We start from the raw sequence: 23,843 nt of genomic DNA on the forward strand, positions 1-23,843 counted from the left end.
ATCAAATTTTAATTTTTCGCTTGATTGCCTGCCAACCACCCGTTCGTGCCAAAGGATGGAAAACAAGTAAAGCAGCTTTGACATTGAAACATTCTTTTATTTCGGATACATAGTAGGTACATTTTCTCATTTAAAATAAACAACAAGTGAATTCAGGTACAAAAATAAATCTGTAGTTGGTACAACTAACTTAAAAATTATAATTTTCGGGTTTATCTCGACAATCTGCATGTATGTACATTAATTTGAATGTATGGAAATTGGTTGAGTTTGTTGGATACTAATAAGCATAAATTGTATTATACATACGTGGGTATATCTATGTCAAAACTGGGGAGTATTTTTGCCGCGTTATATGATTAATAGGTGAGAACATTAAATTTTATGTACAGGAATTTTTTAAACTTAGTTTAGGAATGCAAGAAAAATCACACTGACACGATATTTCAAAAACGCTACGTGATTTTTCAAGTGTCTGACTCACTTACAAATTATCATTCACTTTATACCAAAATAGTCTTTTATGTTTGCGAGAGATAGCGTTTGTATTTCCCCACGTGTGAAGGATGTAATGAATGAATCGTCATTTACAAATAGTAATTAATGAGCGATAGAATCACAGAAAATGCATCACATTTATTTTCTCGTCTTAAGTTGTGATGCATCGCCTGAATTAACTTATTAATAAATCTAATTGTACGGCAGTGTAGTGACGACTAGAAGAACTGAGATTAAACAAGAGCCTGATGGAGTCATACCCTGTAATAGAATTTGTCGACTAGAAGAAAGAGTTGGTCCAGGATTTATGTATTAGTCACTACCACATTTTGTTGTCACATTTTCATGCCCTCATAAATCAAACACTAGCACAGCAATGAATTAAACAAAAAAAATCAGTGCCTTTGATAATTGTTTAGTTTTGAGTTTTGGGTCAGTCTGGTGCTGAGAGTGACGTTTGTGTGGTGTAGGCAATCGTTATCTCTTTACTAGCCCTATTGGCAGGATAATAAACACAGGGCCCTGGACTGGAAGCCCTAGATCGTCCTCCTTTTTTCTTATCCCTTTCCGAGCCATTCATTCGAGTGGACATTCCGTTCCTGTTGTGCCGATGCAACCTCAAACTTTGTCTATCTCCATTCGACATGAAACTGTCATCATGTGTGGCCCCATCTGGAGACTCCCGTCCAGTTCCAAACAGCGAATTGTTGCAAAACAACAGCAGGAACAACCGTTTGAATTTCTCACCGAATATCACGTAGATTATAAAATTCACACTCGAATTGATCGTTACTAGCAAGTTACTCGTGTTTACTAGAATTGGCATGTCCCAAGAGGGCCGATACGTGTCTATTATATTCAGGACTAAAGGAAGAAGATTGCACACGAAAAAAACGGCCACAACACACAACAACATTGTGGCCAAGCCGATCTCGCGTTTTTGTAGACGGGAAAGACGCTGCCGCTCCTTATTGGCTTTGCGGACCTGAAAATAATCAAATATTCAACGTAATTTCCAAAGTCGGGCTTGAATTAAAGAATAAATGCGAAGTAATTAAGTCAAGCAGGAAATTGGATGAAAGATTGGACGAAGAAGGGTTTTTTTATTTTTGCTCGGTTCGAGTGGATAAATAAACTTTGCGGTTTGTTCGATATTAACGAATTTCTGTGAATCAATGCGCTGAAAGTCAACAGAAATAAGAATCAAGGCTGATTCAGTTACAATTGATCACAATGTTATTGTCTGTATCTGTTGTTTGCATTTTTTTCAGTTCGATACAAAACAAGTATAAACGACTTTTCCTGTAGTTAAATGATAAAGTAATTGGTTTGCTGTCAACGCAAGGATACAAAAAAAGAAATATCAACAGTTTTTTGTAAATTTGTACATTTTTAACAACTGTGATGTAAGAAGTTTCATTTAATTTTCTCGCTTTTTAGCTAGAGACCGAGAAAGCAATGAATTTTTTATTCTCATCTTTCTCTACCTAATTTGACAAATTTAAAGTTTAAACAAAGATGTATTTAAATCCATTGTCGCATCTGCATTTGACTATATTTTTTCAAAAAAAAAAAATCGATTAATTCAGAAAATACAAATAATAAAAAATCCCGAGAAAGCACAATTTTTATTGACAAGAACACATTTTTTGTCGAACTTTCTTTGGAAATTTGCAGCACTTAATTCCGTTACTAAAGTGCATAAACTGCTCGAAAAATATTTTTGAGGGTATTGGTTTTTTAATATAGGTATGTACACTGCTCCACAACAGTTAAAAAAGTCTAATTATTTTAACATCAAATAAATTCTATCAATTTTTGAGTAGGTATTGTAATCTGACAACAACAAATCAGTAATAATTATGTATTTTTTATCGGTTGTTTTTTTTTTAATTCATTAAAATCCTTAACTTTTTTTCAAACCCAGTTCCCTACTAAGACAATTTTTAAAATTAGGTAAAAAACCAGAAAAGGTTTTTTGTATTAAGGTCATCAAACGCCAAACAAGCACTAAATTTTTAAGTGTCTCCTTTATATTCTAAGACATCTTTTAAAAAGCACCCTGAATATATTTAAGAAGTTTTTGACTTCCAAAGAACGTAGCCATTTGAACACTTTTTTCTGACTTTTTTCAAAGAAACTTTTCTACTCAGACTTTTTCTACTAACGGTACTTATTACTCTTCGTAAATTTTCGATAGTATGAATTAAAACTACTAAAAACTTCTTAAAATTCAACCAAACAATTAAAAACTTACAAAGTAAAAAAAAAACTTTAACGAAAACTAAAAATATTGATTATGTAAAAAAAATGAAACTCGTCTATTTACTACGTATTTTTTTAATCAAGATAAAGATAATCTTTCCGCCCTTAAATATGTAAATATTTGTGATTAAATATCACTACCAAAGTTTTATTGTTGTTGAAATTCAAATTCGATACAATTGTCATTCTTTTCGATAAAATTTAAACGCTTTAAAGGCTTTCCTTTCGACCCTTATCTACGCATATTGAATAAAATTATTTACGAAAGAGTGGAGGAAAAAATTCGCTTCTGCTGTTTGGATTCGTCAGTCGCAAAATCTTTAAAGGCACTTAACCCAGCATATGAAGCAAGAATGAAAGATTAATGTAAATTGTTTAGCGTCTCTGTCAACTTTATTGACGTATCTATCCATCGAATTTGCATTGCTCATTGATAATTCAATTTCTGTACAAATAAATTATGTAGCTAGTGCACGAGTGCAACAATAAAAGGATCGTTGTACGTAGCTAGTTGCCTAATTTAATAATTTAATTCTCAAATTCCCTAAGCAATTCTACTTCGTTTCGAGGAAAAATAAACAACTTATCCTGTTTGATTCCGTACTTAAGATTCGAGCAAAATTCGAAACTATTGATTTCGCGTCAATTGTACGCAAACCGTAATATATGAGAGCCATTACCTGTCTGTAAATAGCAGCATTGAGTATTGCTAGCCCCAGAAAGGGCAACAGGTACAAAAAAATGAGGTATAACCAATGTATGTAAATTCTGATATAAAGTTCGTTTTCTCTTAACGCTGATGGTCTTGGACAGTACACCGTGACATTCCTCTCAGGAAACCACTCTTCCTTGATGGTGGATTCCCACAGTTTAGGTAAATTGTACATTGCCGAGAAAACGATGATGGCAATGACGTAAATGCGCGCCCTTCCGTATGTGCACAGCGATCGCGCCCTTAGCGGATGACACACGGCCACAAACCGTTCCAAGGACACAGTCAATGTCAGATAAACGGATGCAGTTTGCACGACCATCGCGAGCGGAAACACTACCGGAGCAATGTGAGGGTATACGATATAGTAGTAAGTGAAGAGTAGGCCGCTGTACGGGTAAATCCCCGGCAAACCGAAAAGTAAGATACTTGTGATGATGAGCACGGTGTCAATGCGGGCCAAACCAATGAGGAGGTAGTTGATACTGCAACGCATTTGTGGCCTGGAGAGAATTATCATGGAGATGATGTTGCCCAAAATGCCCAAAATTCCGATAATGTTGAGTAAAAGGCCGTTGATTATGAAGCGATACAATTTTAAAGTCTCTGCTTCTTCGTTAAGACAAGAATCGTAACTGCTGTCGTTGGATGATTCGTTTTGGAAGTTGGACATTTTTAGTCTGAAAGTCTAGCGCATCATTTTATTCGAGTCTTACGGAATTGGGAGTTGGATGCGAGCATTTCCAACATTTCTCCTTTTATTCCATTATCTGAAACAACAGACAGTTTTTTACTCAAGAAGGAACAATAACCTAATCAGTGGTCAGTTTAAACAACTGTTTATTAAACTCTATTCAATTACGTGATTTTAGCATTTTCCTTTAAAGGCAGGCGTTTTAAAATATCGCACCAAAAGGTTAATTACTAAATTAAACTTAAAAATACGAAACTGTCCAAGATTAGAAAACTATCAACTTGGCCACAGTCCAATGTTTCTCAAGTGGTGTAGTAATACAAGAATAAGTGGTTTTCAGCGTGCTAAGGATAGATATTTGAAACACATCTCCATTAAAGTTGGTCCTTTTCTGCTATCACATTGTTTTAGCAACATGTGATAGGTATTTATTTCTAAACTAGCTCAGTAAATGATGATGAAACAAGTCCATCAATGTCCAACACTCCGGTCAATATTACATCCGAGTGCGTATGCGTATCTGTGTAGACAGATCCTTTCTTTCTTTTCTGCCTTCGTGTTGCAAGAAAATTGGGGAAAATACCAACTTTAATTCTAATTATTGCATGTTTGATAAAAATTTTAACATAACACAGATGGGATGACGCATAATATGACTAGAAAATGGCTCTTTTACTGATTCAGCACAAACTCGGCAAACAATAGAATAAGATTAAATTAGGAAAACAGAATAAACAATAAACGAAAAGTGTTGATGTTGATATTAATCTTTGTTAAGTTGGGAGAGGGACGTGGAACGGTTGCAGTTTCCTCTGGAGTGTAATTCTTCCGATTGCTTGAACAAACTTTTGTTTAGGTCAATTACAACAGCTGCTGAACACTCCATTATCAAAACACTAAAGTTTTACGAAAGATAACGTCGTTTATAACAATTTTATCAAATTGTACGGAACGTCTAATTACGGTCATTTGCCGAATTTCCCGCTTAATTAATCCAAGGAGAATCTTTTCAAAAATGATGCTATTTTTGGTCTTTTTTATGTAATTACCGGCTATTCAGATAAATAACGTCGTAAAACTCCTCATAATATTTCTAATCACTGGTGGATAAAGCTGAAACTTTCAGCTACTTTGTAAAATGATGGTTCCGGTGGTAAAGGTTGCAATAAACTGCTGCAAACTAGACAATCTGTGACAGACACAAGATGTTGTCCTTTATTAAACTTTTCCCATAAATTCAACACAAACTGCATATTATAATCATCTCACATTTTTTTAATTAAAAGTTTATTTTGAGTGAGTCCCATTCTGGTCAAGCATTAGGTTATTTCCTCCGGATAAGATCATCAACTCTTGACCTCTAAATACAAAAGGACAAACCTCGGTCGAGTAAACTCGAGGGATTACGGAAATACGTGTTGGTTCGTTACGCATCACGAATAGATTTGTCAACGAGCCAATGGCATATTAGTATTATTTATTGCTGTTTAAGCTAGGGGTTTAAATTGGATTGTTCACAGAGGGAGTCAAATTCATAAATAAATCGAACATAAGCCGATCTAACGATTTATTTGTAGATGAAAAGTGAAAAAAAAGTAAAGCTCTCGAGGTTTTACCACTTGTCAATTTTCCCTTCGCTGACTGTCATAGGAAATCTTTGAAGGTAGTAATTCCAAGTGGCATCATCCATATGTATAATCAAGCAAACTTGTTCAAACTATAAATTAATTCCAAGTTTAACACCTTTACAAGATAACCGAATTTTAGGAAATTGCGGCAATGTATTTATAATATTTTACGAAAGCTTCGAATAAATCAATAAGAGATCTAGGTTAGTGTCAATGATGTGTGGGCGAGCGATTCCACATTTTCTTGGAGCTTCCGAAAATAAAAATTGCATAAATTAAAACTTGACTATTGTGCATCTCATAGCATTCCTCTGTTCCTCAACATTTGCGAATTAGGTTAATGGATGTGAATACAAAAAACTACCATCTCATTGATTCTTTCTTAAAACAGTTCTTGATAATCTCAAATCCCTTTGCGTAAAAATCCATTCAGAGAGCTCTATTTTATCGCAAACTCCGTACCCAGATTTGGTGTCATGCCAAACAGTCCGGAAATAAATTATTAAGGTTAAACTAAAAAATAATTTAGTCAAAAACCTTGACATTAACCTATAGTGATATTTTACAAGTTTTCTTATTTTTAGAATGCTGAATGTCTGCTGCATCTTGGGAATCGATTTTGCAGTTTTAGTCCACACATATCATGTTTTTCCGGTCTCTCACACAATAAAATCGCTTTTTGTCTTGCTTCAAACATAAAAGTATCACTGCGAATATTAGCTCTCTATTTATCTAGCTTTAATATAGTTTTTAATACGTGGAATTACTCATAAAATGAATTGTTTATGAATGATAAAAGTTAAAATAGAATCATATTGATATTGGTTGCGTCAAAGTTTTTTGATATGTGATCGTGAAGCAGATGTCTAGACCTGTGTCTCGATGATAGAAAAGAATTTTCACGTTCCGTATTTTCCAATCTAAAAGCTACGTAACATATGAGATCCTAAAAAAGGTTAATTTTAATAAAGTGTCAAAGCGAATTTTTTTAACACTTTATGCTACTCCATATTTGTTTTTTTTTTATAAAACTGTATGTTTGTTTACATGTCCTGATTGCTCTAGGGTGTTGGAAATTGGTTTGATGTCAACATCAAACGTATTATTGTTTTCAGACCGATACTTACTAAAAAGAACGCTAACGTTTGTCTACACTTAATCTCCTTGCATAAGAAAATAAATTGTTTAATAGGGATATCATCAGTCAATAGAAGCAAGCCGCTAAAATAATAAATTTTTGCTCCAATTTTTGCGGTAAGCTCTGGAAACAATGTAAATGCCACAAAATAAAATCTTTTGATGTCATGTTTTAGCAGGAAACGGGTACATGCATATTAATAAAGACTCGAAACTAGATTTGCCCTGTGTTCATTAGTGTGCGTTCATACATCTGCAATAACGAGCTTCTACTCGTAATAATTCACGCCTTAGCAACTATTTTATTAATTCCAAGATTTGTGGAGGAAGTCCCGTAAAATGTTGGTGGTTTTAAATCAAAATTGGAAGTGCATCAAAAAGTTAGTCGAGTGCTAATTTAGTTTGGAGAAAAGTTGAAGCAACTTTCTCAAACACCAACTTGAGGATTTTAATTAAGTGACAATTAGAGGCGGATTTTTGTGCTACACCTCTGTCATAAATGTTGATTAATGATGTAAGAGCAATTCCAATCGAAGCAATGAACATCATCCATTACCTCTCGAATTGATTTCCGATGATAAAAATACCTTTGACCCTATAATTAAAATTGCTTAAGAAAACATCATCCAACCAATTATTATAAATTAATTTTTTCATGGATGCTTTCTTTCATATAAAAAGTTATTAAAGGATCTTGGGATAACTTCCACAGACTGATTTTCCTCAAAAGAAACTTTTAACGATGGTGAAATATAAACCGGAAAATAGTACAAACGTCTCTAATTTTGTAATTCGTTGAGGCACACCACAAAATTACTCGTCACGTGAACGGAATTTTAGACTTATTAAGAAAACAAATACAAGTACGTTGCGCCACATTTTTAAATAATTGCGAGATTCTAGTTTTAACGCTATTGATTTGTTTAAAGGCTGAGTAGTAATTAATTTCGTGATATGGATGTGAAAGCTGTAAGTCCTATGTAAGCTCTAGCCGTGCTAATGTAATGTTTGCACTCTGAAAGATACACAAAAGCCTTGCGATTTCATTTAATTATTTAATAAAAGCTCTTGATCTTATTAATCTGACGAGAAAATAAACATATTGAGCCAAGGTCATAGTTTTACAAGTGCAACAAGTCTAGAAATCTATAAATATTAAAGAGCTTCCTTTGACTAATAACTGCCCTGCTACTTGAATAAATTAATAAATTTAATAACAACGTTGTATCGAAACTTCCGACTGTTTAAATATTCATTAAATGTTCACAGGTACGAGATTATTAAAACCTGCAACAAAACCGTTGTTCCCTTTTAATTGAAAACTATGCTGTAGTGGGAAATAAATAAATGTGTCAAGGAAGCGTTTCAAAATCTTAAATTCAATGCGTATAACAATACACTGAGGAGGAATACGAGAATATCATGTCAAAGAGGCGAAAAAATGTCAACAAAATTATAAAACACATTTATCACAATGTGTTATTCTGGCCGTGTTCATATGCTAATGTCTGGCAAAAACTCAGTCTATTTTCGAAGCCTGATTTAAGTGACAATTAATCTCGTGAAGAACACGATAATAGAATCGTGAAGTGTGCAAAGGAATTAAAATAAAAAAATTAACAATTCGTATTCATTCTCTAAGGTGTACTTGAGACAATCCTCTGGAGCTCCATAAATATCCACGTGACGTAAAAAAGAGAGCCTTTTTGTGTGCCATTACTATTGTGCTGAGTCTTTTTGAATTTTAGATTACTTCTGAAATTCCTGCACACGCAGAGGAAACGCCCATTTACATATTATTTTTCCATACAAAGACATAGTTTTTGTATTATTTTCTCTCATTGCTGTCAACTATTATTAAGGTGGAATTAAACTAATAGAAACCTTTTTATGCTTCCTTATTATCCAAACATATTATGTTAAAAGCAATTTTAACTGGTGGAAAAACTAAATGTGCTTTGGCTAGACATGAAACTTTTAAAAATAACATTGTGTCGTAGTGAATCTTGTGATGATTGAAGCATTTTTGCAAAAAATTATCTAACCTTTACTTATTTGCTAGTATGAATTAAGATAAAAGTTTATTTTATGAAATGTACACGATTCGCCAATGGCAAAACAATATTGTGTTTTCGTCCAGTATTTGCATACAAATATCACTGAAAGAGAGCAAAAGAAAATACATTCGGACATCTTTACCAAACAACCTAGTTTTGCAAATATTGAAATATAAAGTCGTTGCACCTCCAACATTTTGTGAACTTTGAGGTTTTCCCCCTTATATCTATTAATAACAAAGTTAACATTCTCATCGTCCTTTTTTGCCAAACTACAATCTGATCCCTCCAATCTGGGTCATTTAATCGCCTTTATCGAGCTGCTACTAATGTTGGAAAAAAAGTAGGAATAAATTTGCCAAATGCGATTTTAACTTGTGAAATCCAAAGAAATCCAATTTTGAATCGTTCTGATTTTATTTACTCCAGACTTTGGAATTTCTTTCGTGTTTGATCAAATTGTAAGAAAGAAGTTTTACATACTATATCCGCAGCAGGTGAATGTCGGTGTCTGGCAAAGGGTGAATAAATTAAAACGACTTGTAAAGGTAGAGACACGAAAGTACTTGTAAAAGGAAGTTGAATTCTGGAAGTGTATGAGACAAGCAGATAAAAAAATAGGTGAAAAAGACAATTTGTACACACGACTGCTCTCAAATAATTATGAAAAACAATATTTGAGTTGTTTTTCTCTGCAAGTTGTTAAAATCGATATTTGTCGTTTTAATTATTCTCGTTGCTTGATGAGAATTTAAGTAAATTTAAAATTCTTTCACTGTCCGAGAAAGTTGAATAAATTACATTATGAAAATTCCACTTCCAACGACAATTAAAAACTTTTTTGTGGCAGCTCAGTTTAAAATATTTTTCTCTAAACGTATCTCTAAGGGAAAGTGTAAAGTCAATAAACGCATCTCCAAACTTGGTACCTAAGCTACACGGAATTTCATTATTTTAAAATGCAAAAGTTATGTTGGAAGTTAGTGTAAAGGGATGTAACACCTTAACAATATAAAGTTTCCTGATGGATTCAGATTTATAGTGTTTGGCTTTATTGCACCACATTTCAAAAAAAGTCTCTACACCAGAGATTTGGGTGTATATTAAGATATAATTTGCCTCCCAACAGTCAACTTTACCAAAGCATTTATTATTTGTCCGTTAGCTTGCTGGCGCTGGAGATAGCACCCCTGGAATTGCGTCGATAATGTAGATTCCTAAGCAAATGGCGCAAATTTATTTCAAGTTTGAAATTTACTCAGAGAGACGTTTTACAAGTTGGGGTCACACTTGAACTCCCTGAAAAGTGTTATAAATTTTTATCATCACTTGAACGCATTAAAAAAACATATTTTTTATTTTTGAGAGCACGCCTTTCAAAAATACATTTCTATTTTCGTTGAAGCGTTGTAAACATTATAAATATCACTAGTTACCTACGATTGATATAAAAAATTAAATCAACTTTGTTTTTTCAATAAACTCGCAAAGCGATAAATCTCATTTTAGGAATGAACAAACAACTTTCCCAACGTCGTTTATTTTCCCACTGTTTTGTCAGAGATTAAGTGTTACATTACACAATTCAAGAAATGAATAATTTATTTAAACTAAGCGTAAAATCAATCCAAACTAAACGCAAACATACGTAAATAAGCTTCTGCATTAATAGAGAGAATTAAACGTTTGCGATTAATATCGTAGATTTGTGTTGTTCCCAAACACAGAGAAGCTAAAATTAATTATTTAAAGCTTATTAGGCAGCTTTACCAATGTCTGAAATACAACCACCAGTCATATAAAAGCCAACAGGTGTCTTGTCTAAAGAAAATCCAAACTTGTGGAATTACTTAATTGATTTAAAAGTCCAATAAAAATTTACACAAAAATGCAAAAACAGACGTTTCAATTATAATATTTTATCTCAAGATAAAGAATGTCTATTTATAAATTGCACGTCCTTGCCAAAACCGTGTACAAAAATAATCAAGAAATAAATGAAACGTTTGCTTATTGAAATGACACAAAAAGAAAGGTCGTCGACTCGTTCAAAGAAAATTGTAAATTATGGCCTGTAGATTTATCGCAAAATTTTAGCGAACATTACATCTGTGTGAAAGAATCGTGCGTCTTTTAATTTCAGTTGTCTTCGAGAAAAATAGCACAGAGAGTTTTACTTAATCGATGTATGGCCAAGCTCCAAACTCTTCTGGAAAGTTTCATTTAGTTTGTGGAACAGTAGATACTGTTTAACTTGATTACGTCCAGATGTAACCGAACAAGTTAATATTGTTCGGATAACACCTGTTAATAAATTTTTGGCAAACATTTCGATTGCAATTCCGTACAACTCGAGATAATTATAAGTTAGTTGGACAGGAGGACTAAATACTAGTCTGCTAACTTTGGGAATTAATTGCCAGTATCTATTGGTAAAACAGAGCTAATTGCTTACATCGTAATCCTTAATGGATTATTTTGCAACAAAACGAATTAACAGCCTCTTAAATTAACGCGAGCTATTCTTTGCGAGAATTTAAGTACTTATGATCAATTGGGTTAATTAATTTTTTACAAACACTACTCTTGTTTAGTCATTTGCTCTGATAAAATCAAGCTAAATTTAAAATCACTGAAAAATAAAAACTTGTGATGATGATAATAATAAATATTAAGAGAATTGCATTTTAAATTTAGCAACATTGCAACAATTTTGGTGTGATGAAAACGTGTCATATGTTTGGTATGTCGCCAAGAAAATGACGGAATCGCGAGTCGGAATAATTGGCGCTTTCTATCATTTATATAGAAATGAAGCAAACAATTTGGGTCTAGTGCAACTTTGGAAGTGATGGAAATGCCAATAACTTTATGCCAGACTTTGTCGTTTGTTTAATCAAAAATGAGACAAAGCGGCCAGAAATTAAATTTAAAAAAGACATTGTAGTGAAATTAATTGAATTCTTTGCAAAAAATCATGGCTGGAGTAAACAAAGCGTTGAATGAAGCGTTATTTCAATAAGAGAGACAATGCTTAAAGGCGGCTTCGTAATTGATTAAGTACATAAACATTCGTTAAACACGGGATGTGTTCATTGAACTTATTATCCTCAAGAGATTTGATGTTTACTTGCGATTATCTAATCGTATGGCGAAGCTCCAACTCGGTTCTAAAATAGCCGCCCGAATTGGTGGATGCGCATAGTACTAATTAGACACAAGTCAAAAATATTGACAAATTCCTGAAATGTAATTCAGGTGAAATGTGCAAATTGAAGACATGATGACTCGGCGTTTACTTACAAACTTTCAAATCAAACTCTGTCTGTAATTTCATTATTACACAAACTTGAACACGTTAATGGAATTACTCGTACTGAAAACTTCAAATTACGATTAAAGTAGTAAACGATTGTTCAATGGCTGTAATAAAGTGCACTTACAACGAATGGTCTTTTTAGTGATAATAAATGCACATGCACGAAGGGATTTTGAGGATAAGAGGCAAATGAAAAATCGATGAAAAGCCTGAAATAGACCATATATCATTTAAAGATGTTTTTAAGCATTGAAATGAATGTGTTTTTTTAGCTGCAAACAATGTGTTCAAATTTTGACCAGGGTCCACAACTGACAACAAACTTTAATGGATTAAGCTTGTCACTATGCTCCAAACAAACCTTAACGTAGATATTTTATAATAATTATTATCGAATCGAGTTCTAATTAGGAACACAAAACGCAATGTACCGTTTTAGTGGTCTAAACTGTTCCACTTTAATTAGGAAATTACATAAAAAGTGTTGTCCTTGTTTGAAAAAGGATCCTTTTGATTACTGTCAAGCCAATCTAAAAACCAAAGTCTGCTGTAATTTACTCCTACAACTTGTTATACTAAAGAAGTTGGGCAATTAAAGTAGACAGTATTTTTAATTCACCTGCTTGCAACATCATTTCCGTCAGCCAGATAAAAAATATTTAATAAAAAATTTTGCTGATAATGGATCCTATAACATAATTCACTGAGTCGTTAATCGGTTTTTTTTTTAATAACATGTAACAGTTTGAGCATGAGACTTTATTTGATAGATTTGGTTCTGCCTTTAGCTTAGATTGCGTCAAACTCTCCGAATATTAATTACGTTATCAGAAGCGACGGATTGTGTATTAAAGTTCTTTCTACGAGGAATGATCGACGTCTGCTGCAGATACCGCAAGTTGTTCGATTTTCTTATACGCGGCTTTTCCACCTAATCACTGTTTCCGGAGATGTCGAAGAGCCAAACTGCATTTAACCCTAAAGTTTAGTCCGTTTTGTTTCACTTAAACACCAATTTTCGACTATAAATCGTTTAAACTTACACGATCGATTTATTAGTTAGTGGGTGATTCATTTAACTATAATTAATACAAGCTGAAAGCAGAGTTACGTTGTTGTATTTGTAGACTAATTAAACTGTGGAGGTATTACATGGCACAAGTGTATCGTTCAATTAGTCCTTCATAAAATCAACACATTTGCAAGTCGGAAATTAACCGAAAGCGATCGAATGTCACTAAAAAATCGACTTTTGATTTTTAAATTAATTGCGTAAATTTTTAAAGCTCTGTAATTTAGTTTTATGCAAACTTTGAAGTGGTCACGTTTTTAATTTCTTAGCAATCTTATATGAAGAAAAAACACGAAAACTTACAAAAAGCAATAAAAGCCGTTTATCTGAAAAAGCACGCGGGATATAAATAGGTTTTATTATTTTTAAACCGCCTGCAAACTAAAACAATGTTTAGAAAGCTTTTTTTCTGTAATCCTCAATAAAGCATAGGACGAAAGAAACGCCAATAAATTTATTGATTGAGTTTTTATCACGTTTTTCTTGTAATTTATTTAAAAAATTAACATAAAGCTGCGTTGAAAATCGCGGAATAACTTAAACCACCTGCGATTGCCTTTGTTGGATAATGCATGCGAAAAACCTAAACATTTTGAATAATTTGCATGGTATTTTAAGTAAATATCGTAGACACATCAAATCAGTTCGTTTAAAGTTTTTCGAAAAATTAACCAAAGCAGGTAAATACAACGTAATTAAGTGGTAAAATAATCCTGAGGCGAAAAATTATAAGACTGCTTTGTGAGCACAACTTTCTGACAGGTTAGGTATGGTAGTTGAAAGTCGCCTGCAATTATCTCTCTCAATGTTTAAAAATTCGAATCGGGCACTTTCTGGCAAATTACCTCTCACAAAAGCCAATAATAGTTCAATTTCATTATTTTAAAAGACAAGAGGAATACTTAACCGTCCTTTGTTCTTTCTGAGAGAGAATTTTCGATGGGAAAAGTCGACACTCGAATGCAGAAACACTCGAGATTGTAATAGGGTGCACATTTCGTTAAAAAAAATCGCTCTTGCTTAAACATTTACTTTGGTAAATGTAATTTCACACGAGTGTTTGATGGCGTGAAGAAGAAAAATATGAGAGAGTTTGTGGGATGAAAAATTTTTCAACTAGTTTAGATTTCGCAAAAAACGAACGAGAAATACACCCCCAAGATTAATGCTTTTGATTGTTGATCATCAATCAAACCATTGATAGAACTTTTATGATGGCTGTAATTTATTTCATGTCAACTGTGCTTTTATTCTAATTAACTTATTTACACTTATTTTTAAACATTGATAGGTACATACGACTCTATTTCTCAAAGCAATTCGACTTGCCTCTGAACCATATGCGGTTTTTTGTACAAATAAATTTGCTCTCGTACAGTTTTTATTATAGTGAGCAAACAAATATTTCAATACGAGTCAAATAAATGTAATTAAATAACCAGCGATATTTGGTTTAAAGTCATTAAAACTGTATCAATTTTCTATGAATTTACCACCGCAAAAGCAGCTAAAATAAAATACGTACTGTATTTATAAATATAAACCGAGAGATAAAAGTAAATCCCTGCAGCGTTAGTTGTAAAGCTGTTAGTCCTCCGTCGCTCTAACGAAAAAAATCTATTTTGTTTTAACCCATTTTACATTTTTATTACAAGCAATTCAATTTGTCATTTATTTAAATTACAACCAGAATAATACGGCACTAATTACAAAACTTGTGCAATTAATCAGAAATTGATAACACAATGTACAAAACCATTTATTCCCATAATGTAAAAAGTTGGGAAAATTAATGAAGTGCTAATATTTCTTCACCTACCTTAAAAAAAAACAAGAAAGTTAATAAATAAATCACGCACCCATCACTCACTTCACCTGCCACCTGTTTGAGTATTATTTTGTTTTAGTTTGAGCCACTTTCCGTAGTTTTTCCGAGTTGGGAGTGTGCTGTGGGGCGTCGCGACGAGAGCTGAAAGCGCACTGACGCCCCCATACGACTACGTCTGCCCGCATTTCGTCAGATAAGCTAAAAGTAGTCTCATTTGTATTCATTGATGAGCTTTTGTGTACTATTTAGTGGTGACGATGCATTGTTTCATTGCATAATTAAAGTGGATTTTTTCTCACGTACTCAAACTTTGGCAATATCGAAAAGTCGCTTTTTCACACTCGGAACTTTTCCAATAACGCATCTTGTAACGGTATAATAAGGCGAAAATTTATCTAAATTTTCGTTAAGTAACATATATCAAACGATCGTTGAAATAAATAATATTTAATTCAAATTAGAAAATGGTTTTCTTCCATGTATGGCATTTGGCTGAAAATGGTAAAAACCAACCAGGAAAACCAAATATGATAAAAATTATGTACATATCAAGTTCCATGACCAGCAGTGCTTTGAATTTTAATTGGAATACGTCTCGTCTCATGGCGTTTTAGTCTGGATGCCAAGACACCACGAATATGTATAATAATAAATCGATATGAAGAAATTGTCATTTAAAATAAATAAAATAAATTTCAATATTACGCTTTTTTTTGTAACGTACAAAACAACTTGATGATGCATCAAGTAACGCAAATCTTATTGTTTCTTTTGAGGAGGAAACAGGTGAACCGATTCGGGATTTCTCTTAATTACCAACGACAGATAAGCATTAATGTCACCTTAATTCACAATTAGTATTCAACGTTGGCGCATTTCTCAACGAAATCTAATTAAATTGAGGAAAAAACAGACGTTCCGCTTGATTCTCATGTACTTTTTCACATTATCGAAATAAAATGCGTGTTGAGAGGACATTAAAAGATTATTTATCCGCGCACTAAGAAGCATTCATTTCGATAAAGAATTTTATTTAATCTTGAAACAGAAGCGCGTTTTATGAGCCGCTTCATGGAGAAGAATACAATACATTAATTTTTCTTAAATTATAATCGAACATTTTAATTTACTGTTTCAATGTGAAAATAAGGGAAAATGTTCCAGATTAAAGCATAATTTCAACCAGACGTGATTCATTACGTTTCTGTCAAAAAATTTAGTGATTTATAGATTGAATAAATCACATAACGATAATGCGGCTGTTGTTTACATTACAAGTCGGATTTTAAAGGTGATAAATGATAATGAGAAAGCGTTTTTTCATGACGTTTTACTAGATTTCAAAAATCCAGAGAAAAAAAATTAAACTTCTTAAACAGTCAAACTTTAAATTCTGAAAATAAGCTATTCAGAAATTTATTGTCTCCACAAAAAAAACATTTTGTTCAGCAGTTGCATAAATGTTTCGATTTCCCTTTATTTTATTTAAAATTAAATTCATATATTGCCCTTTGTTATCACAGAAGTGGAACAAAAGTTTAGTTTCGGCTTTGAATTTCAATCAAGCAAGCTCGGAGCTTTATCTTTTGTTTGAAAGCGCCCTCTTTGAATCAATTACTAGAATCATGTTGAAAATTTCAGCTTTCTGCTTTGCAAAATCAAGACTAAATGTGCTAAAGGAAATGCGCAACATTTTTCATAGGTGAGTTTATCACTCGTTGAAATCAAAACGGTTGATTATTGATTTTGAGGAAAATATTTACGAAAATGTGTGATGCAAAACTAAATGGGAAAGTAAATGGGTTGGACGGAAAAACGCCGTTTTTGATCGGTGTTTCAGGTGGTACCGCTAGTGGCAAGGTCGGTACTTTACATACATCACGTAATAAAAATTACCTTTTTCTTGTAGAGTACCGTTTGTAAACGTATTATGGAGAAACTAGGGCAGGTGGATGTTGACCACACACAGAGACAAGTTGTTTGCATTTCGCAGGATAGTTTTTACAGGGATTTAACCCCCAGTGAGATACAGAAAGCTGAAAAGGGGCTGTTCAATTTTGATCACCCTGACGCTTTCAATGAAAGCTTGATGAAGGAGACTCTGATGGATATTTTAGCGGGAAAAATAGTCCAAATTCCGACTTACGACTACAAAAATCATTCCTTGTAATAAGTCGGTTTTTTATCAAACATAACCTCACACTTTATTTTACAGACGTAAGGATGAAATTATAACTATATATCCAGCGGACGTTGTGCTGTTTGAGGGAATCTTGGTGTTTTATTTTCCAGAGGTTCGCAAATTATTCCACATGAAATTGTTTGTGGACACTGATTCTGATACAAGATTGGCCAGAAGAGGTATAATTATTTTTTTTTTTCACTGTACACGTTATTTTTTCTAGTTCCAAGAGATATTAATGAACGTGGACGCGATCTGGAACAAGTTTTGTGCCAATACATGAATTTTGTAAAACCAGCATTTGAGGAGTTTTGCTCACCTGTGAGATCTTTTTTTTTTCAATATTTAAATTGTAATTTCTCGTTTCCAGACGAAAAAATTCGCTGATGTTATAATTCCAAGGGGGGCGGATAATACAGGTAAACACTTTTTTTTTGGATGCACAGGGTGATTAAAAAATTTTGAATTTATTGATAAAGGGCGTCAAACTGAGCGAGATATTAGGTAAAATTTTTAGTACCTCAAATCAATTTTTTTTTAATTTAGTCAGCGAAGGCGACAAATCTTACAACATTAAAACAAATAACTGTTAAAAAATTACCAATTAGTGTCTTTAATAAAGTTACAAACTTGACAATAAATTAAATTTGACAGTTTCTAAGAAAAACAACTAAAAATATATTAAAAATTAAAAATCAAGTTGCGTTGTCCGACATTTTTAAATCACCCTGTAGAACTGATCATTTTTTCATTTAATTTTTTTATTGAAAATGCTTTTGGTGAATGGTGATAGTCACTGCAATAATCATTTCTGTACCATAAAATCACCTTACATCACTTAAATGTCATGAATTGGTGTTTTTTCTTTTTGCATGCTATATCGTTGTCGTATTTCATGGCAATGTTTATGTTGCAGTGGCTATTGACCTTATAGTTCACCACATCTGGGATATTTTGCATGGGACTGAACGAGAAAATAACTACAAGTCCATTCCATCGACACAAAGTCGGACGTAACGACTTTACTAACTTTTAATACCAGTTTAAAACCAAAGTATCTTACTTTTCTAATAAGGGTATTGTATAAGACTGGAACTAGCACAACATGGTCAATTGTTAAAAAAACGTATTATTTTTTGGATCTGATGTATTACAAAAATTGTGTTTTGCTTTCTTAATAAACCTATGCATTAAACCTGTAACGTTTTTTTTTTGTTCTTCAGTGGCCATCGAGTTAATTGTGCAACATATCAGAGAAATTTTAAGTAACAGACAAAGGGCATCTGAGGAAAGAATTGTTCAAGTGGCTGCAGCTGCTGTAAATCTAACACCAGTGCATTCACCAGCCAAAAAAGTCAATTCTGGAGGAGACGGCCAATTTAAACGACCTCATTAAGATTCATTCTTTATGTAAATACATAGTTAGTGCTTTACTTCAGTTAATTTTTAAAACGCCAAAGGAATTAGGATTAGAAATCACTTGTGCCATTTTATTCATTCTTTATTGCACAGCAAATATACTCGTTTTACAGGGTTTTTAATTGTGTTAAGGTTGTGAATTATGTACTTATAAAAAGAAATCGGTTTTTTGTGTGATATTGCAATACCAAAACGTTTGTTTGATTATTAATTTAATAAAAGACTTTTATTCTTAACCTATGGTTTTTATTTATTATAATAGAAAATTAAAAAATGGTGAATTATTGATAATACAGTTCAAGATTCATCCCATCATGGATTTCATCTGTTAATTAAAATTAAGGAAAATGGCAATAAATTGGAACATTTTTTTTGCAACTGTACGAAAGGATACAATCCTGAAGCTGAATGTGATCTTTAAACGTGGTGTACCATTTTTTCAGAACAATCTTATCCCATTTAGTGCCAGTTTGTGCAGCTATAAGTTTTTTCAAATCACCGACAGTATCATCAGGGTTACATTTAACCCGCACTTTTTTGCCCAAACGGTCGTTGCACGTTATTTCAATCATTTTCACCACTGAAAAATTTCAGTCAAAATGTGTGCAAACACTAATGTTGTTAATTTTTATTTATTATGGAATTTGCTAGAAGTCACACTGCTGACAGTTGACTGTGTAACTGCTGAACTACTGTTAGAAATTTTGAACTATCGTGGGTAGATAGTTCGTTTCGTTTGCGTAGTTCATTTAAAGTTACGTGTCTGCGTGGAGCTTTTGGCTCTCTACAATCAAAAATGAATATTCCAAATGAATACATTTCAAGTGCCGAAGATGTAGCAGATCAGGTAATATTCGCTAGTGAAAAGCACAAGTAATGTTTTTACTTCGTTATATTTGAAAATTTCTGTCAAGATCATTTATAATTTCCAAAAATTCGATAAATGTCACGTCACCCGTTTAACTTTCTTACAAAAAGAGAAATAATCAACAGGTTTTTCGTACTAATTGAGCCATTACGTGCAATTTTTTATGCGTTCCATATGTTGTAAGCAATAATTTTCTTCTAGGTCATCAGAAAACTAAAACATATTCTTCCAACTGTCGCTCGTTTATGTCTCATTTCAACATTTTTGGAGGATGGTTTACGAATGTGGTTCCAATGGTCCGAACAAAGGGAATACATGGACATGTCATGGGGTTGTGGCAAATTTCTAGCCACTATTTTTGTTTTAGTCAATTTGATTGGTCAGTTAGGAGGTTGTGTGATGGTCATTATAAGATACAAAGTAGCTATTGCGTGTGGTGTACTTTTTTTTATTGTTGTTTTACAAGTAAGTCTCAAAAAAATCAACAACCAAAAACCAAAAAATTGATTGCAGACTTTAGCATACAGCATACTATGGGATTTGCAATTCTTATTCAGAAATCTCGCTCTAATTGGTGCACTTTTACTAGTCTTGGCTGAGAGTAGGGGCGAAGCCAAGAGTTTATTTGCAGGTGTACCTTCATTAGGCGAAAACAAACCTAAAAATTACTTGCAACTGACAGGACGTATTTTACTCGCCTTCATGTTCATCACACTGATACGCTTTGAACTCAGCTTTTTACAGGTAACTATTATTTAATTCAAGTTGGCAACATTGATCCGATTGACCGTTAAATGCAAACGTCAAGGTGGCCAATATTTTTTTACAAATTTGACGTGGAATCACTGACTCAGCACATTTGTTTACACAAACATGATAATAATTATTAAGCAAATCGTTGTTTATAGAAAATAACATTGTATATAATTATTTGGCTTTTCCTTGGTTGGCTACGGCTTCCATGGCCTTCTTGACCGTTTCTGGATCGCCTAAAAATTGCAAACTGCCTCCCTGTGCTGGTTTCATGTTCTCTTGCAGCATATAAACGAATGGAATTCCAGTCGGTAGATTAAGTCCCATTATTTGTTCATCATTAAGTTGATCTAAATGTTTGACGATTCCTCTTAGACTATTTCCGTGCGCTGCAATCAGAATTCTTTTCCCGGCTTTAATTTGTGGTACAATAGTTTCGTTCCAAAAGGGCAAAGTTCGTTCAATTGTCAATTTGAGCGATTCAAATTTGGGGAATTGTTCAGGAGGCGGTCCGTTTTTGTATCTCGGATCGCATACGATGTCTTTATAGTGTGGATGGTCATTTTCCATGGGGGGCGGCGGTACGTCAAAACTCCGCCTCCAAATGGCCACTTGTTGTTCGCCGTATTTGGCGGCAGTTTCAGTTTTGTTAAGGCCGGTTAATGCGCCGTAATGACGCTCATTGAGACGCCATGTCGTTTGAATGGGAATATCGCATTGATTTAGCGTTTTTAAGATAATCTGAAGAGTGTCTTGTGCTCGACTTAGGACCGAAGTGTAAGCTTGGTCGAATTTATAGCCGGCGTCTTTGAGGGTTTTGCCGGCGTTTGCCGCTTCTTGTTTACCTTTTTCGCTCAATTTTGCGTCGTACCAACCACAAAAAAGGTTTTTTTGGTTCCATTCTGATTCGCCGTGACGGACCATTACGATTTTATACGGTGCCATTGTACTGTAATTTACTAGAAATTGTGACAGTTTGGGTAATTTACGTGACACGAGTTTTTCCATGATTGCTTGTTTTTATTTTATCATTTAGTATTATTATTCAACGATTTTTTTGGGAGTTGTCCCACAACTATTTTGAAAGGCAGAAAAACAAAACTTAGTAACAAAAAGTAGGAACTCTTTATTTTATTGTGAATTTTAAAATTCCAGACTGTATCGTTTGTGTCTAAACACTTTTGAAAATAACTGTATTCTTTATTTAACATTTTGCACACCAGATTTGAACGTTGGGTATACGACGTGGTTGGTTGTAACTTGAAGACCAACTTAAATTTTTCAGATGAAAATTACCACCAACCGTGATTAAAAAAATACTATTTATGGTAATGCCAACCTGTTGATAATGAAAAAGAATCAATTATAACTTTTTAGTATTCTTTGAGTAGGTATTATGTTTTCTAATATCTTAACAATTTAATTTAATTTTTTCTCTTGTCATTATTATTATTTTGTTACAATAATTATTTTCAGATTTTGTTGGATTTGTTGGGATCAGCACTTATGGTTTTAGTGACAGTAGGGTACAAAACGAAATTATCAGCGCTAATTTTGGTTTTGTTACTCACAACGTTGAACTTTTATCATAATGCTTGGTGGAACATTCCGTCGTATAAGCCATTACGTGATTTTTTGAAGTATGACTTCTTCCAGGTGAGCGCAACATTTAAGTATCTATGTAATTATACATTTTCTTGATTTTTAGACTTTGTCGGTGATTGGTGGTCTTCTCATGATTGTATATTTAGGTCCAGGAGGGGTTTCAATGGACGAGCACAAAAAACGATGGTAATTTAAGTTATTTAGTGAGCAAAATTATTGTGACTGAACAATTTCATTTTTAAAGAATTTTCCTATTTTCTATTACTGTCTTTATTAATTGATTGTATGAAGTTGTATTTTTAATAATTTAAAAGAAAAATGTACATAATGTGTAATTTATTTAAGTTTCATTATGACCAACCACAAAAAACAAAACGTACGTACTTGGATACAAAAATATATGCTCAACTATACTTCCATCGTTATGATTTAAATGTATTTTAAGTAGGTTTTATTATGGGTTGTTGCAAGGATTAATAAAACATATTTTTCACTATTCATTGTTTCGTTCCAAAAAATCTACAACTTTTTTTGCTAAATTTACAAACAAATCAGTTTGACAACTACGCGGATATTTTATCACAGTGGGCGTACCTTGATCAGTACTTGACGAAATATTCTGGTCCAATGGAAAGCTTTGAATAATGTCAGTACCTATTTCATTGGCCAAATTTGAAGTTCCCGCTCCGAAAATTTGAACAGTGTTATGACAAGAAGGACAAGTCACTGACGACATATTTTCCACTAAACCAATAATAGGAACGGATAATTTTTTATACATCGCAGCTCCGCGTTTTGTGACGTCAAGAGCAGCCAATTGTGGCGTTGTAATAAGAATGACGCCCGATATTGGAATATTTTGAACCAATGAGAGATGAGTATCGCCAGTCCCTGGAGGCGTGTCCACAATTAGATAATCAATACGCCCCCAATAAACTTGTCTCAACAATTTCTCTAAAGCTTGCATCACCATAAGACCTCTCCAAATCACAGGCGTACCTTCAGCTATCAAAAAACCCATTGACATACTATGAAAAAAACAAAATAAACACTCATTCTATTCGAAATCTACCATTTTATGCCGTAATTCGTAAGGGGCAACATTTGATTTTTATCATTTAATAAAGGTGTTTCGTGCAGATTCATCATTAAAGGAATTGAAGGACCAAACACATCACAATCCAACAAACCAATATTCTTATCTGGATATGCAAATTTTAGCGCAGCTGCAAGATTTACTAAAAATTAAATCTATTTTAACCTCATTAAGCGCCATGAAAAATAAAAACCTGAAGTCGTGCTTTTACCAACACCCCCTTTCCCAGACGACACTAAAATTGTGTGTTTGACCCCTTCAATTGGCTTTTTCACCGGAAGACCTTTACCTAGTATTTTTGTCTGGTGTTGTGTTAAATGCGTACGATTAAAAGTCTACAAAAAAAGTTTTATTTTAAATCATGGTCGAGTCGAGTGTGACATAACCTTAAAAAAGGTATTACTAAAAAGAACCGTGTTTTTAAACGGTATTTTAAAAGTTGCCATTTTAGTAAATAGCTGCGCTACCATTTACCAATCAATTAATTATTTTTCCAAAAACTGAAAAATCCAAAATAATGTGACAAGCCAAAAGAACTATCACGACATTACAACTACAATGTAGGAATTATTATTAAATCGAAAATTGGGTACAATTATTAATTAATTACCAATTATTGTTTTTTTTTTATAATGTTTTTTATGTAAAAAGCTTCAAATAAAAAAATTTGATATCTTAAGTGAAATTATAAAAACGAAAAGTAGTTGCAA

At 33.1% G+C, this 23,843-nt stretch overlaps 6 protein-coding genes across 12 annotated transcripts; 2 read left to right on the forward strand and 4 right to left on the reverse strand.

Annotated features, from left to right (window-relative positions):
- Positions 1-76: 76 nt before the first annotated feature.
- FMRFaR (FMRFamide Receptor) lies at positions 77-15,389 on the reverse strand. 6 transcript variants are annotated; one of them, XM_008192184.3, is made up of 3 exons: positions 15,202-15,389; positions 3,444-4,245; positions 77-1,483 (listed from the first exon to the last, which is right to left on the reverse strand). In XM_008192184.3, exons 2-3 carry the CDS (start codon positions 4,146-4,148, stop codon positions 932-934), a joined length of 1,257 nt encoding a protein of 418 aa, XP_008190406.1. In that variant the 5' UTR covers positions 4,149-4,245; positions 15,202-15,389; the 3' UTR covers positions 77-931. The 6 variants fall into 6 exon arrangements, with proteins under 6 accessions (XP_008190406.1, XP_969392.1, XP_015832929.1 ...); XM_964299.4 differs by having other exon boundaries at positions 15,258-15,388; XM_015977443.2 differs by having other exon boundaries at positions 15,253-15,388.
- A 1,430-nt stretch (positions 15,390-16,819) lies between these two features.
- Uck (Uridine-cytidine kinase) lies at positions 16,820-19,047 on the forward strand. Of its 2 annotated transcripts, none has more exons than XM_008192186.3 (7): positions 16,820-16,912; positions 16,962-17,070; positions 17,120-17,376; positions 17,426-17,571; positions 17,616-17,713; positions 17,763-17,811; positions 18,616-19,047. In XM_008192186.3, the coding sequence occupies exons 1-7, from the start codon at positions 16,836-16,838 to the stop codon at positions 18,786-18,788; spliced, it is 909 nt and encodes a 302-aa protein (XP_008190408.3). In that variant the 5' UTR covers positions 16,820-16,835; the 3' UTR covers positions 18,789-19,047. The 2 variants fall into 2 exon arrangements, with proteins under 2 accessions (XP_008190408.3, XP_969315.5); XM_964222.5 differs by lacking the exon at positions 18,616-19,047 and adding an exon at positions 18,309-18,594.
- Positions 19,036-19,508, reverse strand: ubl (ubiquitin like). Its single transcript, XM_964153.4, has 2 exons — positions 19,206-19,508; positions 19,036-19,136 (listed from the first exon to the last, which is right to left on the reverse strand). The coding sequence occupies exons 1-2, from the start codon at positions 19,381-19,383 to the stop codon at positions 19,093-19,095; spliced, it is 222 nt and encodes a 73-aa protein (XP_969246.1). The 5' UTR covers positions 19,384-19,508; the 3' UTR covers positions 19,036-19,092.
- On the forward strand, positions 19,507-22,533 carry Surf4 (Surfeit 4). Its single transcript, XM_964082.5, has 5 exons — positions 19,507-19,658; positions 19,881-20,144; positions 20,193-20,423; positions 21,909-22,088; positions 22,141-22,533. Exons 1-5 carry the CDS (start codon positions 19,608-19,610, stop codon positions 22,225-22,227), a joined length of 813 nt encoding a protein of 270 aa, XP_969175.1. The 5' UTR covers positions 19,507-19,607; the 3' UTR covers positions 22,228-22,533.
- Positions 20,187-21,455, reverse strand: LOC657070 (phosphoglycerate mutase 2). The gene has a single exon (XM_961221.4). It carries the CDS (start codon positions 21,438-21,440, stop codon positions 20,607-20,609), a length of 834 nt encoding a protein of 277 aa, XP_966314.4. The 5' UTR covers positions 21,441-21,455; the 3' UTR covers positions 20,187-20,606.
- On the reverse strand, positions 22,524-23,695 carry Nubpl (NUBP iron-sulfur cluster assembly factor, mitochondrial). The gene is made up of 4 exons (XM_008192187.3): positions 23,520-23,695; positions 23,327-23,468; positions 23,110-23,275; positions 22,524-23,065 (listed from the first exon to the last, which is right to left on the reverse strand). The coding sequence occupies exons 1-4, from the start codon at positions 23,601-23,603 to the stop codon at positions 22,531-22,533; spliced, it is 927 nt and encodes a 308-aa protein (XP_008190409.2). The 5' UTR covers positions 23,604-23,695; the 3' UTR covers positions 22,524-22,530.
- Positions 23,696-23,843: the final 148 nt, after the last annotated feature.

The sequence above is a fragment of the Tribolium castaneum genome, chromosome 4 (genome assembly GCF_031307605.1).
Source record: "Tribolium castaneum strain GA2 chromosome 4, icTriCast1.1, whole genome shotgun sequence".
Lineage (NCBI taxonomy): Eukaryota > Metazoa > Arthropoda > Insecta > Coleoptera > Tenebrionidae > Tribolium > Tribolium castaneum.

What these genes read in the sequence shown, in the direction of transcription:
- FMRFaR (XM_008192184.3), bottom strand. Translation starts at nt 4,148, where the DNA reads ATGTCCAACTTCCAAAACGAATCATCCAACGACAGCAGTTACGATTCT. An exon ending in ATGCTGCTATTTACAGACAG is followed by an intron (nt 1,484 to 3,443) that starts GTAATGGCTCTC and finishes GATTATTTTCAG; the next exon opens with GTCCGCAAAGCCAATAAGGA.
- Uck (XM_008192186.3), top strand. Translation starts at nt 16,836, where the DNA reads ATGTTGAAAATTTCAGCTTTCTGCTTTGCAAAATCAAGACTAAATGTG. An exon ending in GACTACAAAAATCATTCCTT is followed by an intron (nt 17,377 to 17,425) that starts GTAATAAGTCGG and finishes TTTATTTTACAG; the next exon opens with ACGTAAGGATGAAATTATAA. An exon ending in AAGGGGGGCGGATAATACAG is followed by an intron (nt 17,812 to 18,615) that starts GTAAACACTTTT and finishes TTTGTTCTTCAG; the next exon opens with TGGCCATCGAGTTAATTGTG.
- ubl (XM_964153.4), bottom strand. Translation starts at nt 19,383, where the DNA reads ATGATTGAAATAACGTGCAACGACCGTTTGGGCAAAAAAGTGCGGGTT. An exon ending in TCACATTCAGCTTCAGGATT is followed by an intron (nt 19,137 to 19,205) that starts GTATCCTTTCGT and finishes TTTAATTAACAG; the next exon opens with ATGAAATCCATGATGGGATG.
- Surf4 (XM_964082.5), top strand. Translation starts at nt 19,608, where the DNA reads ATGAATATTCCAAATGAATACATTTCAAGTGCCGAAGATGTAGCAGAT. An exon ending in TTTTTATTGTTGTTTTACAA is followed by an intron (nt 20,145 to 20,192) that starts GTAAGTCTCAAA and finishes AATTGATTGCAG; the next exon opens with ACTTTAGCATACAGCATACT. An exon ending in TTGAACTCAGCTTTTTACAG is followed by an intron (nt 20,424 to 21,908) that starts GTAACTATTATT and finishes AATTATTTTCAG; the next exon opens with ATTTTGTTGGATTTGTTGGG.
- LOC657070 (XM_961221.4), bottom strand. Translation starts at nt 21,440, where the DNA reads ATGGAAAAACTCGTGTCACGTAAATTACCCAAACTGTCACAATTTCTA.
- Nubpl (XM_008192187.3), bottom strand. Translation starts at nt 23,603, where the DNA reads ATGGTAGCGCAGCTATTTACTAAAATGGCAACTTTTAAAATACCGTTT. An exon ending in TGGTAAAAGCACGACTTCAG is followed by an intron (nt 23,276 to 23,326) that starts GTTTTTATTTTT and finishes TTTAATTTTTAG; the next exon opens with TAAATCTTGCAGCTGCGCTA. An exon ending in ACGAATTACGGCATAAAATG is followed by an intron (nt 23,066 to 23,109) that starts GTAGATTTCGAA and finishes TTTTTTTCATAG; the next exon opens with TATGTCAATGGGTTTTTTGA.